Source organism: Hemiscyllium ocellatum, chromosome 34 (genome assembly GCF_020745735.1).
Source record: "Hemiscyllium ocellatum isolate sHemOce1 chromosome 34, sHemOce1.pat.X.cur, whole genome shotgun sequence".
Classification (NCBI taxonomy): domain Eukaryota; kingdom Metazoa; phylum Chordata; class Chondrichthyes; order Orectolobiformes; family Hemiscylliidae; genus Hemiscyllium; species Hemiscyllium ocellatum.
Window position 1 is genome coordinate 41967782 of NC_083434.1, and position 25905 is coordinate 41993686.

Sequence of the window (25905 nt, forward strand, 5' to 3'; positions counted from 1 at the left end):
ATAAATACAAACTCAATACAATTTTAAAGTGCTTTCAGAAAGTCTGTACTATATCAATTCAGTAGAATCATTGTGAACTTACAACTGCAGCATGTTAGTTTTATGTTAGAAATTGATGGCACCTCCTCCAACTCTTCAATGATTAAAATAAAAAGTAGACTAATTATTGATTACTTTATAACTGGAAACAAATTGAGCATTATTAATTTATTAATGGTTATTACCTGCTGTTGCATTTTACTGGAATCACATTATCTGTACCAATCCCAAGTACCATAGCTCCTTTCATGATTGAGTAATGACCCTAAGGAAAATCAGAAAGAGTCTTTATTGAATCTCAAAAACCAACATCCAAGACAATGCTAAGCTCAGCTTGTAACACGTTCACTGACGATTTTCACCTATTTTCAGTGAAACTTCCCATTTCAGTCAAAATATCTTCTTCAATCAGCACAATCTTCTCCTGACCTGTGCAAGGAAGGCTCAAAGAAAAAATAAATTCCCGTACAACAACTCTTGAAGGATTTGTTGCACAATAGTCCAATAGTTTGCATTTACTTAAAATGGCAACATCTGTAGATTCTGGGCTGATTTAGATTGGATGAAGATGCACAATGGAGTGTTTCCATCTGTTGAGTTTGGGAATCCAACCTGAATATATGTAACGTGGATCTCCTAGGTAATGGAAATTTATAATGTTGGAATTTGTGTGGAAATCATAATGAATGCAATGTTTATTTAAGGGATGAAACTCTTTCTTGTTGACGATTCCCAATTGCTAATCATAGCCTTCGATGTTAGTTTGATGATAAAACTTCTGCTGCTCAGCAATTGTCAAAAAATCTTTAGAACCCTGAAGGGGATGAGATGCATTTTCCCGCAGAAATTGGAAGCACCCTCTCAGTAAGGAGCAGGCAACAAGAACGCACACCAATGTACAAGCAGTGTGTGTGTGTGTGTGAGCCTCCTGATCAGTGGAGATGTAAAAACCACTAGTGACTTCCAGAAATTAAGTCACCAAGATCTTTGCCTGGTTTTATCTGTTGGAAATGGTCATATTCTCACTACCCATGGTATGTGAGTGAAGCAGGAATGGGAGTGTAGTGGTTATGTTATTGCACTAGAAAGTCATTGATTGTTGCTCCAAATCATATGGTCAATATGTAATTCTGAACACGTGAATGTGTTTATCACTTAACTACTTTCTTGAATGGGTGAAAGTGAGGACTGCAGATGCTGGAGATTAAAGCCAAGAGTGTGGTGTTGGAAAGGTACAGCAGGTCAGGCAGCATCTGAGGAGCAGAATGCCCACAAAGTCAATTTTCCTCCGCCTCAGATGCTGCCTGACCTGCTGTGCTTTTCCAGCATCACACTCTTGACTCTATTTTCTTAAATGGTCGAATATACTTCTCACTTGTAGATGATTCACCAACTACCCGACAGCAACTAGTGATGGGCAATATAGGCTAGCCTTGTCATCAATGCTCACAGCACAAGAATTAATGAAAAAGTGATGGTATTCAAATGAAGACAGACCAATGTACATTGTGGGCTCGGTGTTATCATTTGATTACTGAATGAACAAGAGTCCCTTTTTAGATAAGCCCTAGTTCAACATTGCATTCTAAACTGAAAAGTACTCACAAGCTCTGAAGTAAATAAGACCATCCTGGGAAAATTGGCTACTCCTTGAGTCTTCACTTCAGGAAATCGCTTGTAACGAGCAGCCAAGATGCTGTACAGGTTTGACATGGCCCCACCTGTAAAACAGAAACTAAGACATGTTTACAATCAGTCAGCTTCAGTTTTGATGCCACTATTCTAATTCTATAGCCCTTCTCTGGATCACACAGGTTTCATGGTAGCAATAAGGCAATAGATTATGACCTTTTTGCAAAGTTCTGATGATTAAAGGTACTTTCTCTACTGGAGAAGACAATGGAGGTTTCACTGTTTGTATTCAAGACTGAGATCAACAGAGGTTTTTGGAGATCATGGATCCAAGAGATAGAAGGGGGAAGTGAGCCTCAGATAAATGATCTACAATCTTATTATCCAATGGAAGAGGAGCTGGAATAAGACCATAAGACATAGGAACAAAAGTAGGCCATTTGGCCTATTGAGACTGATGAGCCATTCCACAGGATCATGGCTGATCTAATTCTCTGCAATTCTACATTCCTGCCTTTACTATAGCCTTTGATTCCCTTCCCGATTAAAAATCTGTCTGTCTCAGCCTTGAATATCCTATACTATGATTTGGAGATGCCGATGTTAGACTGGGGTGAACAAAGTTAAAAATCATCTAACACCTGGTTATAGTCCAACAGGTTTATTTGGAAGCACTAGCTTTTGGAGCGCTGCTCCTTCATCAGGTGGTTGTGAAGTATAAATTCTGTGTCTTACAATCTTAGACTCCATAAACACCTGATGAAGGAGCACCGCTCCAAAAGCTAGTGCTTCCAAATAAACCTGTTGGACTATAACCTGGTGTTGTATGATTTTTAATTTTATCCTATACTGCCAAGCCTCAATAGCCCCCTGCAGAAAAGAATTCCACAGATTGACAACCATCTGAAAAAAGAAATTCTTTCTCATAGAATAATTAAGGTGTAAAAGCAGGCCATCCAGCCCCTCCAAAAACCCATCCCTATAACTCTGCATTTCCCATGGCTAACCTCACTTGCACATTATGGCATGGCCAATCCACCTCTCTTTGGACTGAGGGACAAAATCGACACAGACCCAGGGAGAATGTGCAAACTCCTTGCACAGAGTCACGATGTCTCGAATCAAACCCAGGTCCCTGGTGCTGTAAGGTAGCAGTGCTAACCACCGAGCCACTGTGCCATCCCAAAACTTTATGATAAATGTGCAACCCCTTATTGTGAGATTATGCCATCTGATTTTTAGATTCTCCCACAGGGAGAAACAATCTCTCCACATCTACCATTGCATGGTTTCCTCTTGCTCCTATTTGAAGTGTTCATGCTGCCATTTCAGTTTTCTGTGGAGAATTCCCTTCAATATTGCAATTTTATTCTGAAAGACTGAAAATTTATTCTGTTTGCCAGTTTCTGTGAAGTAAAGAGAAAGGGTTGTATTGAAAGACTGTCTTTCAAATCTATAGGATATTCCAAAGCACTTTACTGCCAATGATGTCCTTTGGAATTGTAGCTGTTTTGTAATGTAGGGAATACAACAGCAAGTTTGTGTATAGTCATCACCTACAAATAGCCATGTTATCATGCACAGTCTAGCTGCTTTTGTATGTTGACTGAGAGAGTAGAGTAATCTTTTCTTCAAGGTGGGACCTTTCATATTGACCAAACAGAGCCTTGTTTTAATGCTTCCTTTGAAAGACAACACCCCTGAACCTAGTAGCATTGCCTCAGCACTGCAGTGAAGGTCCAACCTTGAGTTGCCTGATCAGATTCCAGACTGAGACTTGAACTGGAAACTGTCTGACTCAGAGTTGAGTGATTTATCCAGCACGCTCTCCATTCTTGTTATAGTTTGTGAACAGAAATCAGGAATGAAGAGCTTTTGCCTGCTCCTCTGATGCTGCCTGACCTGCTGTGCTTTTCCAGCACCATTCTGATCTAAACTCTGGTTTCCAGCATCTGCAGTCCTCACTTTTGCTCTGTCTCATTTCAGAATATTCTGGAGAAACAGAAGGAAAATAGTTGCATGGAAACCTGGTCTGGAATGCAGAAGAAGCACAATCCCATTACAGTGTATACTCGTGCGTATGTGGAGAGTGGAAATTAACTGCTGTAAGAAGTTAGGAGTAAAATTGGTAAGGAAGTTGCTCATATTATGCTCAAGAAAAGACACAGTGTAGTCCTGAATTTGTTATGGTCGGAGAAAGATCATTTGAGGTTTTGTCTTGAAATTGTTCACTGATGTTGGCTTTGCTGGCTGGCCCAGCATTTACTGCTCTTCCGTTATTGCATAGGTGTGGGGCAAGTTGTTGGAGGGAATTCTGACCGATAAGCTTCACATGTATTTGAAAAGGCAAGGACTGATTATAAATAATCAACATGGCTTTGTGCTTGGGAAATTATGTCTCCCTAACTTGATTGAGATTTTTGAAGAAGTAACAAAGAGGATTGGTGAGGGCAGAATGGTGGACATGGTCTATATGGACTTCAGTAAGGCATTTCACAAGGTTCCTCATAGTTAGTAAGATTAGATTGCACAGAAGAGAGGGAGAACTAGCTATTTAATACAGAACTGGCTCAAAGGTAGAAGAGACAGGGTAGTTGTGGAGGGTTGTTTTTCAGAGTGGAGGCCTGTGACCAGGTGTGTGTGATAAGGATTAGTGCTGGGTCCACTGCTTTTCATCATTTATATAAATGATTTGGATATGAACACATGAGGTATGGTTAGTAAGTTTGCAGATAACACCAAAATTGGAGGTGTAGTGGACAGCGAAGAAGGTTACCTCAGAGTACAATGGCATCTTGATCAGATGGGTCAATGGGCTGAGGAGTGGCAGATGGAGTTTCATTTAGATAAATGCGAGGTGCTGCATTTTGGAAAAGCAAATCAGAGCTGCACTTATGTACTTAATGGTAAGTTCCTGGGAAGTGTTGCTGAACAAAGAGACCTTGGAGTGCAGGTTCATAGCTCCTTGAAAGTGGAGTCACAGATAGATAGGATAGTGAAGAAGATGTTTGGTATGTTTGCCTTTATTGGTGAGAGTGTTGAATACAGGAGTTGGGAGGTCATGTTCTGGTTTTAAAGAGCATTGGTTAGGCCACTTTTGGAATATTGTGTATAATTTTATGGTTTCCTTCCTATCAGAAAAATATATTGAAACTTAAAAGTGTTCAGAAAAGATTTACAAGGATGTTGCCAGGGTTAGTGCTTTAGAGCTGTAGAGAGAGGCTGAATAAACTAGGGCTATATTCCCTGGAGCGTCGGAGATGAGGAGTGACCTTATAGAGGTTTATAAAATCATGAGGGGTATGGATAGGGTAAATAGACAAGGCTTTTTTCCCTAGGGTAGGGAATCCAAAACTAGAGTACACAGCTTTAAGGTGAGAGGAGAAAGATTTCAAAGGGACCTAAGGGGTGAATTTTTCACAAAGTGGGTGGCACGTGTATAGAATAAGCTGCCAGAGGAAGTGGTGGAGGCTGGTACAATTACAACATTTAAAAGGCATCTGGATGGGTATATGAAGAGAAGGGTTTGGAAGGAAATGGGCCAAATGGGACTAGATTAATTAAGGATATCTGGTCAGCATGAATGAGTTGGACGGAAGGATCTGTTTCCGTGCTGTACATTTCTATGACTGTAATTACCCAGAAGGCAAATTAGAGTCAACCCCATTGCTGTGGGTCTGGAGTCACATGTCAGCCAGACCAGTTAAGGATGGCAGCTTTCTTCCCTAAAGGACATCAGTGAATCAGATTGTTTTTTGTGACAATTGCTTCATAAGTTGCCGTTAGATTAGTCACTTTACCTTAATTCCAGATTTTTAAAAAACAAATTCAAACTCTACCAGCTACCACATTGGGATACTGACCCTGATTCCCCAGCAATATCCTGGGGACTGTTGTTACTATCAGCATAGTCTTACCAGAACATGGGGCTGCTCTTGTATTACACAGAGAGAGAGAATAGGTGGTGATTTAACCTGAGAGATTGAGAAGGAGAGCCTTTCAATGCTAACTTCAGCCTGTGATGGGAATTGAGCACATGCTGTTGGCATCACAGCACTTTGCAACACCAACCATCCAAGCTAAACCAATCCTCAACCTGAGGGTTACTAGCCCAGTCACCACCTCCCCTCTGTGCCGTGTTGAGAAGGCAATTTACCATAAATATTTCTGATGAAAGTAATTGTTTTAAGTGAACATGCTTGCCCACCAGACAAAGGGATTTACTCTAAATTGCCAAACTGATACTTTAATTCACTCTTCAATTGCCTTATGAACTCCTGGAAGACAGGTCAAGGAGTTCAAGTAGTCACAGTCATTCTTGTCAGACTGCACATCAATGCAGGTGGTGGGTAAATACATTTGGATTGTGACATCCTACTGGGGAAAATACCCTAGAATAATTGTAGTTACAGTAAATCATCAGAGTCCCTGAGGAAATCACCAGAGTCCTTGAAGGATCGTCGATGTCTTGCTACATTTATTAGAGTTTTTTGTTCCGACAACTACTCCTTATCGAACGTAGCTATATAATGCAAAACCCTCATGAACTCAGTCGGAATGGGGATGAGACCCTGCTGTTAACATCACTCTGCAACACACTTCAGACCATCGAGCTAACTGACTGCTATAATTGTAAGCCTTCTGGCAAATTTACCGGCTAAGAAAATCCCGTCACTTTCATCATGGGACCATCTAAGCACTGTAGACATTTTCTTCAAAAGGACCTCTTCCATGATGGTGAACACTGGAGCAATTTCAAACGTGAACCTGTATCAAAGTCAGAAAAAAAAAACACCGTGGAGACTATGAGGCACTGAAATATTGATAAACTCAATGCAGTTAATCAGCAGGATATTTAACAGGTAAAGCTATTCTGATAGAACCGTGTTTCAAGGATATTCAAGAACAAAATTCTCAAAATACACCTCTTGTAGAGGTCTGATAATTTGAGAGAATGCATGAGAAAATTACTGCAGGTTTTGGAGCCTCAGCTGAAAACAAAAAAAATGCTAAAAATCACAACGGGTCAGGCAGCATCCTTGGAGACAGAGTAAACTAATATTTTGAGTCTAGATGATTTCATCCTAGCTGGACTTTTACTGTCTCTGAGAGATAAATTGGAGGGTGAGGGTGGGGCTGGGGCTGGGGTGAATGTAACTGGAGGGTGGTAGGTGGATGCAGGTGGGGGGAAAAAGTGATACGTCGGAGGGAAGGTGGAGCAGATAGCTAGGTAGGAAGATGGACAGGTCAAGAGGGTGGTGCCAAGTTGGACCTTTGAATCTGGGATGAGGTGGGATGAGGGGAGATTTGGAAACTGGTGAAGTTGACATTGATGCTGTGCGGTTGAAGGGTCCCAAGGCAGAAGATGAGATGTTCTTCCTCCAGGCATCAGGTGACTAGGATTTGGTGGTGGAGGAGGCTCAGGACTTGCATGTCCTTGGCAGAGTGGAGGGGGGGAGTTGAAGTGGTCGGCCACGGAGCTGTGATTTTGTTTGTTCGATGCACGTGTTCCAGAGATATTCTCGGAAATGCTCCGTGAATTGGTGCCCTGTCTCTCCAGTGCAGAGGAGACCACATTGAGAGCAACAGTCACAGTAGATGAGGTGTTTGGATGTGCAGGAAAATCTTTGCTGGATGTGAAATTAGGACCTTGAATGGAGGTGAGGGGGGTAGGTGGGTGCAGGTTTTACACCGCTTTCTGTGGCAGGGGAAGGTGCCGGGTGTGAAAGGTGGGTTGGTGAGGGCGTGGACCTAAAGAGAGAGTCATAGAGGGAATGGTCTTTACGGAATGCAGATAAGGGTAGGGAGGATACTTCCTCCATTTACAAAGCCACACACCAACTGAACTGAGAACCATATCATCGCGGCTTCACTTTCGCTGGGTCAAAATTCTGGAACTCCTTCCCAAACTGGACTGTGGGTCGGCTTAAGAGAAATGGACAGCAGTAGTTCAAGAAGGTAACTCACCATCATCTTCCCCAGGCATTGTTTGGATGGGTCATAAATGCTGACCTTGCCAGCAGTGCCCACATCATGTGAAAGAATAAAATAAACAAAGACCTTATCCAGAAGATTGAAAGAAGGTGGAAAAAGGCCACCAAAGAAATAGAGTCAACATGGACATTTTGGACACATTTTTTAAAGAGTTTATGGCCGTTCTGAGAAAAAGAAATGTGCAAAAAATAAAAATATGTTAAAAAAAGTGGATAAAATAAAGATCCCATTGAGGAGATGTGCAACTTTCACTTATGCAAAAGTGAGGAATACAGATGCTGGAGATCAAAGTCTAGATTAGAGTGGTGCTGGAAAAGCACAGCAGGTCAGGCAGCATCCAAGGAACAGGAAAATCAATGTTTTGGGCAAAAGTCCTTCATCAGGAATGGAAGGAAGAAGGGATCCTCTGGGGTGGAGCGATAAATGGGAGGGGGAATGGGGCTGAGGAGAAGGTAGCCAAGAGTAGAGAGAGGAGGAGAACTTCTTCAAGGTAGGCATTCTTGCAAGAGGATTCGCTAATGTTGAGAAAGACAGTGAGACAAAGAATGAAGTTAAGTAAGAGACTTATGGCTGCAACAGTTATGAATGTTTTCAATGTTATTCCTATTTGCAAAGCCACATAACAATACGATGTTAAAAAAAGAATCACTGTGGGTGCTGAAAATCTGATTTGCAAAACAAAAGCAACAGAAAGAGCTGATGAAACTAGTTTGGCAGCATCTGTGGAATTTGGAAAAAGATTAACATCTCCAGTCACGCAAAATTAAGTTTGTCTTTCTCATTGCATATGGTGCCGGACGTGTTGAATATTTTCAGTGTAATTTGTCATCACAAATACAATAATTTCCACTCCTGATTTTGCTTACATGTTTGTGTTCGCTGTAGATGTCAGCCATTCACCCACCAACCCGACCACGTCCAGTCCACTTGAGAGCTGATTGAAAAAGCGAGGGTGGCCTGCACAGGGAAAGTATGTAGACATGACTCGTGATGAAATCTCTTTCCTGATGTATCCAATTGTACTGCAGAAACCTGCCGCCTGTGAGTTGCGGCACAGAGAGTACACTCAGTCCCACGAGTTGCCGAGTGGCTACATCAAGTTTGGCCCAATGGGTTGACAAAGAGTTGCACGGTTTTCAATAGGACTGTATGTGAGTTACAGAAGAGAGGAACTCAATGATTTCAGGCAATTGAGAAGGTGAGTGAGGATGCTAGAGGTAGACTCCACACCAGGAATGCTACAGCTAGCTGTGCTGTTGTAAAGACAGCTGAAATTGTATGATGACCTCAGATGGTCCCAGACGGAAACTTGACTTGCTAGATAATTTTTTTGCATTTAATGAGAATTAGAATCCCTACTGTGTGAAAGCAGGCCCTTCAGCCCAACATGTCCACACCAACCCTCCGAAGAGTAACCCACCCATACCCATGCCCCTACATTTACCCCTGACTCATGCACCTAACCTACACATCCCTGAACACTTTGGGGTAATTTAGCATGGCCAGTTCACCTAACCTGCACGTCCTTGGATTGTGGGAGGAAACTGAAGCACCCTTAGGAAACCCCTGCAGACACTGGAGAATGTGTAAACTTCACACAGGCAGTCACCCAAGGCTGGAATTGGAGCCGGGTCCCTGGTGCTGTGAGGTAACAGTGCTAACCACTGAGCCACCATGAGGCTAAGATTTCACTGAAATGCAAGGAAATAATGCTGTAGGTCTAATTTTTATTCTAAACAGACATTTATTATGCAAAAGAAATGAAGGTCAACTATAATAAACCAAGGTATTTACAAAAACTTTGAAAGATTTTGAAACATTACTAAAAATGTAATTCTAACACCATCACTTTACAATGTTCAAACACAAGAGAAAATTCCTTTCTCTACCACACCTATGTTTGCTATATCTCTATCTAGATCTGTCTTAAGTTTTTTTCAATTCCCAGTCTTGAGACCTTGATGACCTCTTCCTTGAATATTCATGCAACTGAGTTGAAAAATGTGGTGCTGGAAAAACACAGCAGGCTAGGCAGCATCCGACATTTCAGGCATAAGCCCTTTGTCAGGAATGAGGCTGGTGTGCCGGGCGGGCTGAGATAAAAGTAGGGGGGAGAGAATCTGGGGGAGGGGCGCTAAGAATACGATAGGTGGAAGGAGGTGAGGGTGAGGGTGATAGGCCGGAGAGGGGGTGGGGGCGGAGAGGTCAGGAAGAAGATTGCAAGAAGAAGAGGGCCGTGCTGAATCCGAAGGTTGGGACTGAGATAATTTGGGGGAAGGGGAAATGAGGAAGCTGGAGAAATCTACATTCAAATGTGGGCGGCACGGTGGCACAGTGGTTAGCACTGCTGCCTCACAGCGCCTGAGACCCGGGTTCAATTCCCGACTCAGGCGACTGACTGTGTGGAGTTTGCACGTTCTCCCCGTGTCTGCGTGGGTTTCCTCCGGGTGCTCCGGTTTCCTCCCACAGTCCAAAGATGTGCGGGTCAGGTGAATTGGCCATGCTAAATTGCCCGTAGTGTTAGGTAAGGGGTAAATGTAGGGGTATGGGTGGGTTGCGCTTCGGTGGGTCGGTGTGGACTTGTTGGGCCGAAGGGCCTGTTTCCACACTGTAAGTAATCTAATCTAATGAACATCCTTACACTGATGTAATTTATAAGCAAACTGTTCTGAATTATTGCCGTTGCTAAGGAGGAAGTATGTTTAACATCTAACTCCATCTAGGATTTCTGTCAACTGAAACAAAAACTTCCTAAGCAAAATAAAAATCACTTCCTGATTCATCTAACCAAAGGCAGCTAATTATAGAATTCCTACAGTACAGAAGCAGGCCATTCAGCCCATCAAGTTCCCACCCATCCCTGCAAACCTAGATTTCCCAAGGCTAATCCACACATCACTAGACACTATGGGCAATTTAACATGGCCAATCCACCTAACCAGCACACCTTTGCACTGTGGGAGGAAACCCAAGCATCTGGACAGAAACCACACAGACACAGAGAGAACATGCAAACTCCACACAGACATAGTTGCCTGAGGCTGGAATTGAACCCAGCTCCCTGATGCAGTGAGGTAGTAGTGTTAGCCACTGAGCCACTGTGCCATCCTTGTTCATTAATGTTTATCTATCTGCTTGTAAAGCTCTCCCAATGTCATTACATTCCCATTATCTATCATGGATCTCCCTCTCTCTCCCTCTCTCTCCCTCTCCCTTTCATGGTTTAAAAATGCTCTTGGTTGCACAAATACTGACAAGTTAATCATCAAACTTTCTCAGACCAAAACCCACATGTCACTTGTACAAAATCCAAACTCTTAAATAAATCTAAAAATAAATATCTCACACAACACAGATTTTGAGTAGACAGAGGTGGGTACTGCAGATGCTGGAGATTAGATCTAGATTAGAGTGGTGCTGGAAAAGCACAGCAGGTCAGGCAGCATCTGAGGAGCAGGAAAATCCATGATTCAAGCAAAAGCCCTTCATCAGGAAAAGGCTGATTCCTGATGAAGGGCTTTTGCCCAAAACATCGATTTTCCTGCTCCTCGGATGCTGCCTGACCTACTGTGCTTTTCCAGCATCACTCCAATCTTTACACAGATTTTGAGTAGGGCACTGAGTGGGGAATCACGAGCAGTTGTGTGTTCCGGTGTTGTCAGAACTTGGGAGGGAGTCCAGGGAGTTAGTAGATAGCTAAATGGTGGAGTTAGGCCTCAAATGAATCCCTCAGGAATTCAAAAAAAGGGATAGGTGAGTGGCTGTATGTTGGAAGAAACCACAAGGAGCTCAGAAGAAGCCTGCAAGCATTAATACCTCAGTACAGCTACAAAGAGATTTGAAAATTCCAGAAGCAGTATTTATGAGATGCCATTCTACAAGATTGGAGCTCAGAGAAAACTCCAGGGGCAGTTTTAGCTTGGTCAAGCTAGTTGTCAGTGAAGAGCTAGAGTTATGCACATGCATCAGTATTTGAGGCTGACTTTAGAGTCCAGGGTATACAGACCAGGGAAGGATGGTGATTGACAAGAATGATAGCACTGATAAGACAGTCCATGATGGACTGGCTCTTAAGAGAGACTTTCATGGTGAGATTGGCAAGAGTGAAGGATTGTAATCTCTTGTGATGTTTTATGAGGTTTGATGACCTAACGTGTCAATAACATGTGAGAAGAGAGTTGATAATAAATTTGTGGAATCTGTCTCATTCACATTTGCGATTCAATGTGAAGGATATTCAATGACAATATTTACCAGATATTAAAGCTGGGTTTTTGACATAAGTTGACATGTATTGTAGATTACATTACTGTTCTAATATTTTCAGAAAAACTACTATTGCTGGTTCAAAATTGTGGAATATTGTTTTCTCAATAAGCCCATTGGATCTTGCAGTTTGAGATAGTAAGGACTGCAGATGCTGGAAGTCAGAGTCGATAAAATGTGGAGCTGAAAAAATGTAACAGGTCATTGGAGAATTAACCCTTTCAAGTACTAACTGTTCTATACAAGGGATAGCGTTCCTGGGAAGGATATAACTCTGGGAACAGACTGAATAGGCTGGAGCAGTTTTCTCCAGAAAGCCCTGATCGAGGTCTTTATGATTGTGTAAGAAGTTCGCAGCGTAGTTGTTACGTTTATGTTTTCACTTGTCAGTGGCCACAGTGGCATCATCAATGTACGCTCTTCAGTAATGGATCCAACAATGCATTCATCAAAAACTTCTTTATTCAGAGAGTAGTTAGAATGAGGAATTAGCTACAACAGGGAGTAGTTGAGGTGAATTGTAAAAGTACATTTAAGTGGAAATAAGGTGCTGAGGAAAAGAGAAAAGAATTGAGAAAAGGATATGCAGATAGAATTAGATGAAGTAAAGTGGGAGGATTGTAGGCCACAAACACCAGCATGAACCTTTCGGGCTGAATGGCCTGCTCTGTGCTGTCAGTACTGCTGTAAAAGCCCTGGGAGCACATATTCAAATTCCACCGCAACAACTGGTGGAACTTAAATTCAGTGAAAAATGTGTGAAATTATTAAGTTGGTATTATTGATGCTCACCATAACAACGATGATCAATTGTTGTAAAAAACCATCTAATGGCCCACGTGTTTTCAAAATCACAGCAAACATTGTTGACTCTTACCTACCCTCTGAAATAGGTTAATAAGGTGGCACGGTGGCTCAGTGGTTAGCACTTCTGCCTCACAGCACCAGGGACCTGTGTCCAATTCCAGTCTCGGGTGACTGTGTGGAGTTTGCACATTTTCCCTGTGTCTGCGTGGGTTTCCTCCGGGTGCTCCGGTTTCCTCCCACAGTCCAAAGACGTGAAGGTTTAGGTGAGCTAGCCATGCTAAATTGCCCACAGTGTTGAGGGATGTGTAGGCTAGGTGTATTGATCAGAGATAAGTGTAGGTTAATAGGGTAGGGGAATAGGTCTGGATGGGTTACTCTTCGGAGGAAGGTGTGGACTTGTTGGGCCAAAGGGCCTATTTCCACATTGTAGGGTTTCTATTCTTTGAAAAAAAGATCAAGGCACTCAGTTCAGGGGCAATTAGGGATGGACAACAAGTGCTGGCCATATCAGTGACACCCAAATGCCATCAAAGAGTAAAGATCTGGAACAGAATCCTTGTTACCTGTTTTGACTCCATATTTTAATGTATCTCTGCAGTCGACCAGGATCTGTTCAAGAGATTCTGGATGATCAGGCAGCTCCAGAGTGAAACCCTCCATTCCTTTGAGAAACTGGTGGGGGTGGTGGAAGTCCAGAACCTTTGATGTCCTGTCGAATGTTTTCCTGATGTAATTCAGCAGAATTTCAAAGACCTCCATTAAAAACCGCATGGTCGGTTCCTCACCATTATTTGCTGGCAGCAAGTCTATGAAAACATTTTTGAAAAAAAAGTAAATATTCATTTGCAATAAAATAGGTGTAAAAGGATTTCACAAAGCTGGTAACTGCAGAATGTAAAAACAAAATTGCATTCAGTCATTAAATCAATAGCCACTTATCTACCGATCGAATTTCCTCAGCTAAATGACAAAGTGTTGGTTTTTGAGTGACTGACAGCAAAGAGCAGGCTGTGCTTCAAGTGATATCCTCAGGTGAAAGTGCAGCATTCCCACAGACCCCTGAGAATCACTGGCCCCAGACCATCCAAAAATGGAGGAGAAGCATTCGGGAAGGCATCAAGCACCTTGTGATCTGCTGTCGGGATAAAGCAGAAGCCAGGAGCAGGTTGCCTCACCAATGCCCAACCCACCCCTTCCCACAACCACCTTCTGCCCCAAGTGTAACAGATTCTGCGGAAGCCACAGTCTGTCTGTACAGTCACCTACGGACTCACTCTGAGGGTGGGAGAAAGTCATCCTTGTCTGAGAGGGACCACCGATAACGATGATCGGCATTCAGCAGAATCAGGAGCAAGTCATTGATGACTGAGATGAGGAGGAATTTCCTCAATCAGAGCATTGCAAATCTATGGGATTCCTACCCTAGAGAGTTGTGGAAGCTCAGCCTTTGAGTGTGCTCAAAACAGAAGTTATTGGATGCCTAAATTCTAATAAGATTGAGAGTATAGGAAAATTATGCAGAAACGATGGGCAGCCATGATGCAGTCTAATGTCAGAGTAGGCTTGAAGGGCTGATTGACCTTCTGTCTGCCCTGTGTATGTGGAGAAGAGCCTCTGCTCTTCATTCCTGAAGGTTCTGTCTCTAACCTTTAGGCTAGGTCTGGCCTCCTCCCACTAGTGTAAATAATTTTTGTCTATCTGCCCAATCAGCTCCCACTAATATCTTGAAAACTTTAACCAAACCATTCCTTCTGTTCTTATTACTCTGTTTGGAGCATTTTCTGCTCTGGTGACAGAAATATGTTATTAGATTAGATTAGATTCCCCACAGTTTGGAAACAGGCCCGACCGCCCAACAAGTCTATACCCACCCTCTGAAGAGTAACCCACCCAGACCCTTTCCCTCCTGACTAATGCACCTAACACTGTGGGCAATTTAGCATGGCCAATCCACCTGACCTGCACATCTTTGGACTGTGGGAGGAAACCTGAGAACCCGGAGGAAACACACGCAGACACAGGGAGATTGTACAAACTCCACAGACAGTCACCCAAGACTGGGATCGAACCCAGGTCCCTGGCTGTGAGGTTGCAGTGCTAACTACTAACCACTAAGCCACCGTGCCATTGTAAAAGACTCCGCATTATACCTTTTGCAAAAATGTTGGAGAAATCTGCTCCATCCTGTTCAGTGAGAGACTCTTGGTTGTCCTTATCCTGCCACAGACTGGAGGCTGGTGGAGTTTTCAGAAAGTCTGGATTCACATCATTTTGACCATCTCTGGACATCCTTTCCAAGAAACCTACAAAATTATGTAATTTTCAGAATGTAAATCTGCTCTTAAATCTCAGTCCGATTCTAAGTGCTTTACAGCCTGTTATAAGAACATCAGAGTTGGCCATTCAGCCCTTTGAGCTTTATTGAGATTGTGGCTGATTATTTGACTTCAACAAGGGAGGGAGCTCTCACTAATGTTCCTTGGCATTCGATGGCGTTACCGTCACAGAATCTTCTCCTATCACATCCTGGCAGTTGCCAGTGACCAGAATCTGACTGGACTAGTCATACAAATGACTCCCTTTTCCACCATCTACAAGGCACAAGTCAGGAGTGTGATGGAATATTCTCCCATTGCCTGAATAGGTGCAGCCCCAACAACTCCCAAGAAGTTTGACACCATCCAGGACAAAGATTGGCGCCACATCCACTCCCTCCACCACCAATGCGCAGGAGCAGCAGTATGTACCATTGGCAAGATGCACTGCAGAAATTCACCAATGATCCTTAACAGCATCTTTCACACCCATGAGCATTTCCATTTAGAAGGATAAAAGCAGCAGAAACATGGGAACACCACCACCTGCAAGTTCAAGACCATCAAGCGACGCATCATCCTGACTTGGAAATACATCGTCATTCCTTCTGTGTCATTGGGTCAAAATCCTGGAATTCCCTCCCTAATGGCATTGTGGGTGTTTCTACACTAAGTGGACTGCAACAGTTCAAGAAAGCAGCTCACCATCACCTTCTTAAGAGCAAAAAGGGAGAGGCAATAAATGTTGGCCCAGTCAGTAAGGCCCACATCCTGCAACTGAAAAACAAGAAACCCCACCATCCTTCTGCACTATTCCTTTGATGGGTTAGGAATCTATAAATTTTGTCGTGGATTAGGGCAAGCTTCTTCTGTGGTCTGTTGAGATCTTGTGATTTGCTTAAAATAACCAATAAGAAATTTGTTTTGTTGCAAATATATCCAGGTAAGGTGAGTAATTTCTATGAGCTCTGCTTTTTATGCTCGAAGCCTTCCATGCCACTCTCCTGTCTGACTCAGGCTGACAACGCCCAGGTGACATCATCGCAGTGGGCCATGCTGATCAAATATTTCCAGATATTAACATGACAGACCCATATACAACAGGTCTCTGTCTTGATTATACTCAACGACTGAGGGTCTATGGCCTTTGGGTGTGAGTATTTTTAGGATTCACCACCCCCTCAGTGATGGTATTCCTCCCTATCTCAGACCTAAATGGCGTGCTGTTTACTCTGAGGCTGTATGCCCTGGAACTAAACCGTCTCCCTCCAGCTCCTCCAGTCAGGTGACACATCTTTCCTGCATCTACCCTACGGAACACTGTTTGATCGAACGAGATCACCTCTCATTCATCTGAACTCCAGAGGGTATAACCCTAGCCCAGTCGATTCAATGTCTCTTTGTAGGATATTCCCTCCATACAGGAATTAATTTGGTAAACCTTCATTGCAAGGGCTTATGCCCGAAATGTCGAATTTCCTGTTCCTTGGATGCTGCCTGACCCGCTGCGCTTTTCCAGCAACACATTTTCAGCTCTGATACTCCAGCATCTGCAGACCTCACTTTCTCTTTGCAAAATCATTAGACAATTAAACATTCTTCAAGATAGTGACAAAGTCCTGGTCAGTTATTGGGGAGAAACAACTGGTGGTGGTTTAACCCAAAGATCGCCATGCCTCAGTTATGGGGAAAAGTTCCATAGGAGAGTCCTTCAATGGTAACCTCAACTAGTGCAGGAATTGAGCCCATATTCTTGGTGGTAGTCAACACTGTAAACCAGCCATCCAACTAACTGAGCTAACTGACTCCCATTGCTAGGTAAGGTAACTAAAAATGCACACAATGCCTCAGGTATGGTTTCACTGAGGCTGGGTAGAATTGCAGTACAATATCCTTATTCCTAGTTTTAAATCTTCTTCTAATGAAGCTCAACATACCGTTTGCCTCCTTACCTGCTTCCTGTAGCTGTATGTTTATTTCCAATAATTCAGAAACAGGTTAATCAAAGTCCCTTTGAAGTTCAACACTACCCAGAACCTCACCATTTAGAAACACAGAAACACAGGAGTAGGCCATTCAGCCCTTCAGGCCTGCTCCACCACTCAATGTGATCATGGCCGATCATCCAAATCAATCCCCTGTTCCCTCTTTCTCTCCATATCCTTTAAGCCCTTTAGCCCTGAGAACTATAGCCAATCTTTCTTAAAAACATTCAGTGTTTGGCTTCAACTGCTTTCTGTGGCAGTGAATTCCACAGGCTCATTGTGCTCTGGGTGAAGAAATTTCCCTCCATTTCAATCCAAAATGGCCTACTTCATATCCTTACACTGTGACCCCTGGTCCTGCACTTCCTGGTCATTGGGAACACCCTTCCTGTATTTATCCTGAGTAGTGCTGTTATAATTTTATAGGTTTCTACAAGATTACTGCACCCACCCCCCCCCCATATTCATTTAAACTCCAGTGACTAAAGTCCTAGGATTTAAGAAATACTCTTTATTTCTTTTATTCTGAATGAAGTGAATAACCCTACATTGTATTCCATCTGCCAATGTTTTGCTGACTCACTTAGTCTCTCCACATCTCCTTGCAGTCTTCTCAAACTCCTCCTAACTCTTGCCTATAGTTTAAAATCAGCTTCAAATTTGGAAATATGGGGTAATCCCACATCCAAACCATTAATATTTATTGTGAACAGCTGAGGCCCAAGCACTGATGAAGGGCTTTTGCCCGAAATGTCAATTTTTCTGCTCCTCAGATGCTGTCTGACCTGCTGTGCTTTTCCAGCACCGCTTTAATCTAGACTCCGATCTCCAGCATCTGCAGTCCTCACTTTTGCCTAATTCTTACTGTATCATTACTGGAGCCTGTTAACCTGAAAACAAACCTTTAATTCCACTGTCTGTTTTCTGCATGATTAGCAGTTCTCAATCTGTTTTAAATAAGTGTGTTTGAAGTGTATTCAATGTTGTTTATAATGTAGCGAACGCAGCAGCCAATTAGTACAGATCAAGATACTACAAACAGCAATGAACAGCAACCCTTTTGTTTAACAATGTTTTTTGTGGAGTTTATACTGGCCAAGAGGCCAGGAAGAATTACCATGCTCTTGTTCAAAATGTTTTAGTGGAATTTTATGTCCATCTGAAAGAAAAGATGGAACTTCCTTTATCATCTTTTTACTGAAGGTCAGTCTCAGGATAAGGTCATGTTATGGAGGTGTTGGTGTTGGTCTGGGGTGGACAAAGTCAGAAGTCACATGACACCAGGTTACCTGATGATGGAGCGGTGCTCCAAAATCTTGTGATTTCAAATCAACCTGTTGGACTATAATCTGGTGTCATGTGACTTCTGGCTTGTCAGGATACGGTGTTTACCATTTGGGACTAAGAGGAAGAGAGATTTCTTTGCCGAGTGAGTGGTGAATTTCTTCTTTCTGTGGGGCTGGTGATGCTTTGTGGTTGAGTATGATGAAAATAGAGATTGATTGGTCTTTACGTACTGAGGGAAATCAAGGGATAGTGCTGGAGAGTTGATTTGAATTTCAGCCATGATCGTGTTAAATGGTGGAGCAGACTTGAAGACACGATGGCCATCACCTGCTTCTGTTCCTTATGTTCTTTTTAAACAAACATCAACACATTCAAAGCGTTATCATTTACAAAATTTCCATATCTTCATATGAGAAATGTCTTTGCATCTGTTCACTAGAGAAAGATTTTGTTTTAAAGTGAATTCTCAATGTCAACAACCCTAACTGTCACTCTAGCTAGTCTGGTTACAAATGACTAGAATGTTGCATTGCTAACCCAGTCTGATTGTCATTCCAAAGAAGAGTTACATTGGACTCAAAACCTTAACTCTCTCTCTGTTCACAGATACAGTTTTTTAAATAAAACCTTAAGTCACCTCAGGAATATGACTTGATAGAAGTTCTGGGATTTACATATTAATGAATCGAAACCTGCAACCCATTCAAGTGATTAAAAATTTAACAGCAATCTATGTTTGTTCAATACGTCACACCAGTTGTGTTACACTTTGATCCTTTACTATAAATTATGTGTCCTATGATCCTGCCCCACTAGCTATCTGATGAAGGAGCAGTGCTCTGAAAGCTAGTATTTCCAAATAAACCTGTTGGATTATAAACTGGTGTTGTGTGATTTTTAACTTTGTCCACTGATACTACCAGACCTGTTGAGTTTGTCTAGCACTTCCTGTTTTTATTCTAATGTCATAGTCACCAGGTTATTGCAATCATCTTGCTTGCATCGCCTATAACACGTGAATCCTAACAACCTAGCTTTGACACTTAATTGTTGTTTGCTGACAAACTGTAACTGCTGTCATCACAGGTGTTGTCAGGTTTTGAATCCTTCATAATGAAGCGCATGTTTGTCAGCATTGACAAACTTGCCGGTCCAGCCTATTTCCAAGAATTTTAAAACAAGCCAATTGATGAATCCACAAGGGACTTGCCCATCGCTAATCCTAGGAAATTTTTGAAATATATGAAGTATGCGCAATTTAGAGAAAGTTTAAGGCTTTGAAATTAACAGATTAAAGATAATACATTGGATACAATTGGTCATGTTCATGAAGTTCTATTACTATTGTGAACCAACTTTTCCGACAAATTAATTTTAATTGTAAGGAAAAAAGTCATAATATATTTTGGTACAAACCATTTGAGTGATTCAAATTGCCAAAAAAATACAAAAATCATGACACAGGACTTAATGATTACCAACAAAGAGTTTTACAAGTTAACTTTATGGTAGTGAATTATGAATGGGCAGTCCATTCTTTTTTTAATGTAAAACATACTTGCCCTTGCGTCGTAAGGAATATGGGTGATGTGTTTGTTGGTAATTCCGATATGATGTAAGGGAAAAGAGTGTCAATGGGGAACTGAAGATACACACACACAGAGTAGATCACAGAGGTCAATCAGTACCCCTGCTGAAGACAGATCCTGTTGAGTTTTCATGAGAATCTTGCAGCTTTCAGGGATTTTTTAAAAATTCAGTTCAACAAAAAAAATGCCAGTTGACTGCTCCTACTATGGGATTTTCTTTGTCTCACTAGGTACAAGAACTCAAGGACTAGGGTCATCACATTGAAGCCATGTGTGGTTTCTATGTGTTAGCCCATGTACCATATCATGCAAAGACTTGAAGTTTATTTACAATGCTAACTACTTACTTGGTTGTGACACTCATACGTAGTCTGGAATCTGTTGTTACTGATATTACATATACCTGACTGACTGAGCACATTACACTGGCACCATTATACATAAAGGGTGACTATAGATGAGGTGGCAAATATCACAATGTATTTAACTGGCCTAAAGGTACAATGCAGCCTGGTCTGGAATACACACCATCATGCAACCCAGTCAGTATCTATCCTGATCTTGTGCTTCAGCACCACTTTCCTACCCACTGCCCATATTCCTTGACTTCTGGAGACACCAAAACTCATCAATTCCCCCCTTTAATTATATTCAACTATGGGCCTTGACCACCCTCTATAATTTCAAACAATCACGGCTGCATGGATGAAGAAAATTCCCCTTATCTCAGATCGAAATGTGCCCCTGTGTTCTGCATTGCCTAACCAGATAAACCAGCCTCTCAGTATCTATCAGGACAAGTCTCTGCAGAATTGTACGTGCTTCAATGAGATCACCTCCCAGCCTGAGAATGTCGATCACATTTACTCAGCCTTTCATAGAGCAACCTCCACACATACACACCCACACACACCCACACCCACCCACACACACAGACACACTCACACATTCACAGACACACACACACACACACAGACACACACACATGGAGGCTCCAATGGAGTGTGGAGATAGGGACAGGAGAAACAAGGACAGGAAGAGGCAGATCTTAGACAACTCTCCCACTAGGAAGTGGACGAGATTCTCTTTCAGAGTTGATGAACCATGACAAGGAAGCCAGCTCAACACTAAGGCGAGCTGCCAACCTTCTTTCTGCAAAGACCATGATGTTTCCTCTCTGTCTCTCCTCTTCCCTTCCCTGGGTCCTCACATTACCACATTGCAGAGGGAAGGAGAGGTCAGGGGTCATCTGGATTGCACTTGTCTCCTCACCTGGGATCGAAGGAAGTGAGGAACTGTTTCAGCACCTTTAGGGACAATGACCTTTAGGCTAGTGGTACTGGGTGGTAGAGTTTCAGCTTAGTGGACACTATTATTGCTGCTTGTGGTTCATCTGTTTAGTGCTCAGTGACAATGGTTGACTCTGGTCTTAATTCTCTATGTGTTTTAGGCTGTTTGATGGCTGAATTAGGTGTAAGAACCAGAACTGGTCATTCAGACTTTCAAGACAGTCATTAATTTTACTTGTGAATTGTGGTACCAGAAATTTAGATGTTCTGTATAGTTTGATGGCCCAAAGTTACAAAAGTAACACTTTCACAAGTGCTGTTAACCCCAAACGATTTGATGATCTTTGAAGTTAATTTTCTGTTAGCTCTGCTTTCTAATTCTGAATAACATTAGATTTGTAAAAAATTCAGCTAAACCTGCATCACATCACGAAATTAATCAACTTCCCTCTAAACAATGTACTTAATTGCTTAAACAAAGAAAATGGACAGCAGAAATAATTACAACTAAAAAAGAAACAGAATTAATTGCAGCTGGCTGTTTTCTCAAATCATATTCCATTACAACACTTTTCAAAAAGGGGACACTGCCTTGATCTGTTCACGTTAACATATACTAATTATCAATTACTCAGCACACTTCATTTGGATATATATTGAACAACTCACTTGTTGCAATATTTGCAGTCTGTCTCTTCATACTTGGGTGTTCACTTTCTCCCATCAGCAGGTAATACCTGGGATTTAGTTTGAAAGCTCTTCGCTTATTGCTTTATACATGCAAATTTACTGTGCTATTATACCCTGGCAGCCAATCCAAGCCTCTCCTTCATGTACACATTATTCTCTTGGTGGAGACTGGAGCAGGTAAGATCCTGTGATAAATTTCTGACCCCACTCTGCTGCCTCCAGCCTGTGTTGAAGTAATTGAGAATGAGAATAATTGCGAATGGGTGCTTTCCCACAATTGCCCAGTGGGTGTCACCAAACACACTAAATGTAGCCTGGCTCCGCATTCAACGTCTTGCAGTTGAGGATAGAATTCAGGGAAACAGAAAATGGGAGCAGGAGCAGGCCATTCAGCCCTTCTAGCCTGTAGGTAAGTTGGAGAAAGGACTTCTGAATGAAACCTGATCATTTACGGTGAAATTGCATGTATGTATATCTGTGTGTTTGTCATGTGTGTGTATGTGCGGGTGTGTATCTGTGTGTGTGTGTGTCTATGCATGTCTGTGTCTGTGCTCCTGTATCATGTACTCACGTTCAGGTGTACGTGTGAAAAGTATATCTTTGTGTGATGTTATGTTTGTACGCATGAGTTTACGTGTTTGTGAACGGGTTTCATATTTAGGCATATGTTTACGTGTGTGTGTGTGTCCATGTAGTTGTGTATGTGTTTGTGGGTCTGGGTGTGTGTGTCTATGTATCATTACATATGTGCGGGTGAATGTGCATTGGTATGTTTATATATGGGTGCGTGTTTGTGCTTTTGTGCATGTACATGTTAGTATGTGAGTGCGTGCTCGTGAGGATGTATCTGTGACTGTGTCTCTGAATGTCCATTCTTGGTTCCAAATCTGATGAAAGGCCATTGAACAAAATGAGAAATTTGTTTCTTTCTCAATAGATAATAGCGGACTCACTGAATATTTCCAGTACTTTTTTAAGTTTCACAATCCATGTCTTGAATGGTTTAAAGTGACTACATACTTTTTCTTCTGTATTATAAATTGGAAAGTGGAAATTGGAAAACGCCATGCAGCTACAGAGTATGGGAAGTGGATATTTTTATTCCGTAACTTGAAGATGAAATGGGATTGTGTGGGCTAGACTCTAGCAATGGAGGACTAATGTGATTTTCAGAGCAGTGAGGTGGATACATTGTGGGACACTGTGACACCAGGAGCCTTTGAGTTAAAGAGAAGCTGCTTAATGATAGCCTTCAAATTGGTTCATCTGCTTTGTGATACACGTCGGTAAGTGCAACGCAGCCAGAACATTCAGAAACCTGTAAACAGAAACATCTCTCCCAATCCTTCTTTGTGTAATGAAAAAATGAAACAGCTAGAGACACGAAAGAAATAAATCTAACTCTGATCTGCTTTCGAATTGAAAGTTCGCTATTGCTCTGTAGAACCACATCATGTCATCATAGAACAGATTAGCTCAACTCTGATCTAAGACAACAAATGGATCAGATTCTCTGCAGTCCCACTGCATCCAGTCATGAAAACTAGTGGATAATTAAACAGCTCACTGGGGGAAGAGGCTCCATAAATATGTAGTTATAAATATTGATGTACTTATATAAGGAATGATTTATCTGATTAGTGCGCAATACAATACTCTTCACTGTATCTTGGTACATATGACAGTTATAATTCAAATCAAATCAAGATCAAATCCATGCTCAATGATGGGGAAGCCAAACATATCAATACAGAAAATAAAGCTGAAACATTCATAGCAATCTTCACTCAGAAGTGTCAACTGGGTGATCAATCTTAGCCTCCTGCAGTGGTCCTCAGTACTATTGATACAGGTCGTTCTTGTATAATGCACACTTCATCAATGCGAATTGGCTATAATGTGATTGCTGTTCAGATAATGTGAACTTTCTATTGAACAGGTATAACGATTTTCCATAGCGATCTCCTACAGTGTGATTTTCCGTAGCAATCCAGGTCAATTCCTTACGCTGAAAGACTGGAGTTACTGGGCTTGTATACCCTGGGGTTTAGAAGACTGAGAGGGGATCTGATTGAGACATATAAGATTATTAAAGGATTGGACACTCTGGAGGTAGGAAACATGTTTCCGCTGATGGGTGAGTGCCGAACCAGAGGACACAGCTTAAAAATACAGGGTAGATCATTTAGGACAGAGATGAGGAGAGACTTCTTCACCCAGAGAGTGGTGGCTGTGTGGAATGCAATGCCCCAGAGGGCAGTGGAAGCCCAGTCTCTGGATTCATTTAAGAAAGAGTTGGATAGAGCTCTCAAGGATAGTGGAATCAAGGGTTATGGAGATAAGGCAGGGAGCGGATACTGATTAAGGATGATCTGCCATGATCATATTGAATGGTGGTGCAGGCTCGAAGGGCGGAATGGCCTACTCCTGCACCTATTGTCTATTGTCTAATTTTCTACAGAATGATTTTCCAAGTGATCTCCTACAGTGCGATTTTCCATAGTGATCTTCTGCAGAGTGATCTTCTACAGCGTGATTTTCCATACTGATCCTCTACAGTGCAAGTTTCCATAGCGATCCTCGACAGATTGATTTTCCATAGGAATCTCCTTCGGAGTGATTTTTATAGTGATCCTGAACAGAGTGATTATCCATAGCGATCGTCTATACAGTGCCATTTTCCATAGTGATCCTTGACAGCACGATCTTCAACAGCGATCTTTTACACCGTGATTTCCCATAGCGATCTCCTGCAGTGTGATTTCCCACAGTGATCCTCGACAGCGCGATCTTCCATAGTGATCCCCTCCAGTGCGATTTTCCATAGCGAACCTCTACAGCAAGATCTTTAACAGCAATTTTCTACAGCGTGATTTTCTGTGGTGATCCTCTACAGCGCAATTTCCCATAGTGATCCTCTATTGTGTGGTTTTCCATAGCGATCTCCTATAGTGCGATTTTCCATAGCGATCCTCGACGACGCGATTTTCCATAGCGAGTTCCTACAGCGCGATTTTTATTAGCGATCATCTACAGAGAGTTTTTCCATACTGATCCTCTACAGTGCGATTTTCTATTGCGATTCCCGACAGCACGATTTTCCATAGTGATCTTCTACAGCGTGATTTTCCATACTGACCCTGTATAGCGCTATTTTCCATAGCGATCCTCGACAGCATGATTTTCCATAGTGATCCTGTACAGAGTGATTTTCCACACCGATCCTCGACAGTGCAAGTTTCTGTATTATCCTCTATTGTGCGATTTTCCATAGTGATCTCCTACCGCGTGTGTTTCCATAGCGATCTCCGATATTGTGTTTTTCCATAGTGATCTTCTGCAGCACGATTTTCCATAACGATCTTCTACGGTGCAGTTTTCCAAAGCGACCCTCTACAGTGTGATTTTCCATAGTGATCTTCAACAGCACAATTTTCCATAGCGATCTTGTATGGTGAGATTTTCTATAGTGATCCTCTATAGTGCAATTTTCCATAGTGATCCTCAAATGCGTGATTTTCCATAGTGATCTCCTATAGTGTGATATTCCATAGCGATCTTTTACAGAGTGATTTTCCATAGAGATCCTTGACAGCGCGATCTTCAACAGTGATCTTTTACACCGTGATTTTCCATAGTGACCTTCTACAGAGTGATTTTCCACAGCGATTTCTGGCAGAGTGATTTTCCATAACGATCTCCTACATGTGATTTTCAATAGCGATCCCTGACAGTGTGATTTTCCATGGTGATCTCCTACATCATGTTTTTCCATAACGATCCTCTCCAATGCGATCTTCCATAGCAAGCTTCTACAGCATGATTTTCCATAATGATCTTTTACTGTGGGGATTTCCACAACTATCCTCTACAGTGTGATTTTCCATAGTGGTCCTCGACACCGCGATTTTCCATACTGATCCTCTGCAGAGTGATTTTCCATAGCGATCCTCGACAGCATTATTTTCCACTACGATCTTCTACAGAGTGATTTTCCATAGTGAACCTCTAC

General features: G+C 42.2%; 1 protein-coding gene across 2 annotated transcripts in view; it reads right to left on the reverse strand.

Moving 5' to 3' along the window:
* The window catches only part of LOC132832299 (glutamate decarboxylase 1-like), a 57025-nt gene extending 34959 nt beyond the window's left edge, over positions 1–22066 (reverse strand). For both annotated transcript variants that reach the window (XM_060850183.1, XM_060850182.1), the window contains exons 1-7: positions 21873–22066; positions 14889–15041; positions 13302–13544; positions 8532–8622; positions 6326–6438; positions 1645–1760; positions 225–304 (exon numbers count right to left, since the gene is read on the reverse strand). In XM_060850183.1, the coding sequence (XP_060706166.1) occupies positions 225–304; positions 1645–1760; positions 6326–6438; positions 8532–8622; positions 13302–13544; positions 14889–15041; positions 21873–21927 (851 nt within the window). In that variant the 5' untranslated portion in view covers positions 21928–22066. The remainder of the gene's footprint in view (positions 1–224; positions 305–1644; positions 1761–6325; positions 6439–8531; positions 8623–13301; positions 13545–14888; positions 15042–21872) is intronic.
* Positions 22067–25905: the final 3839 nt, after the last annotated feature.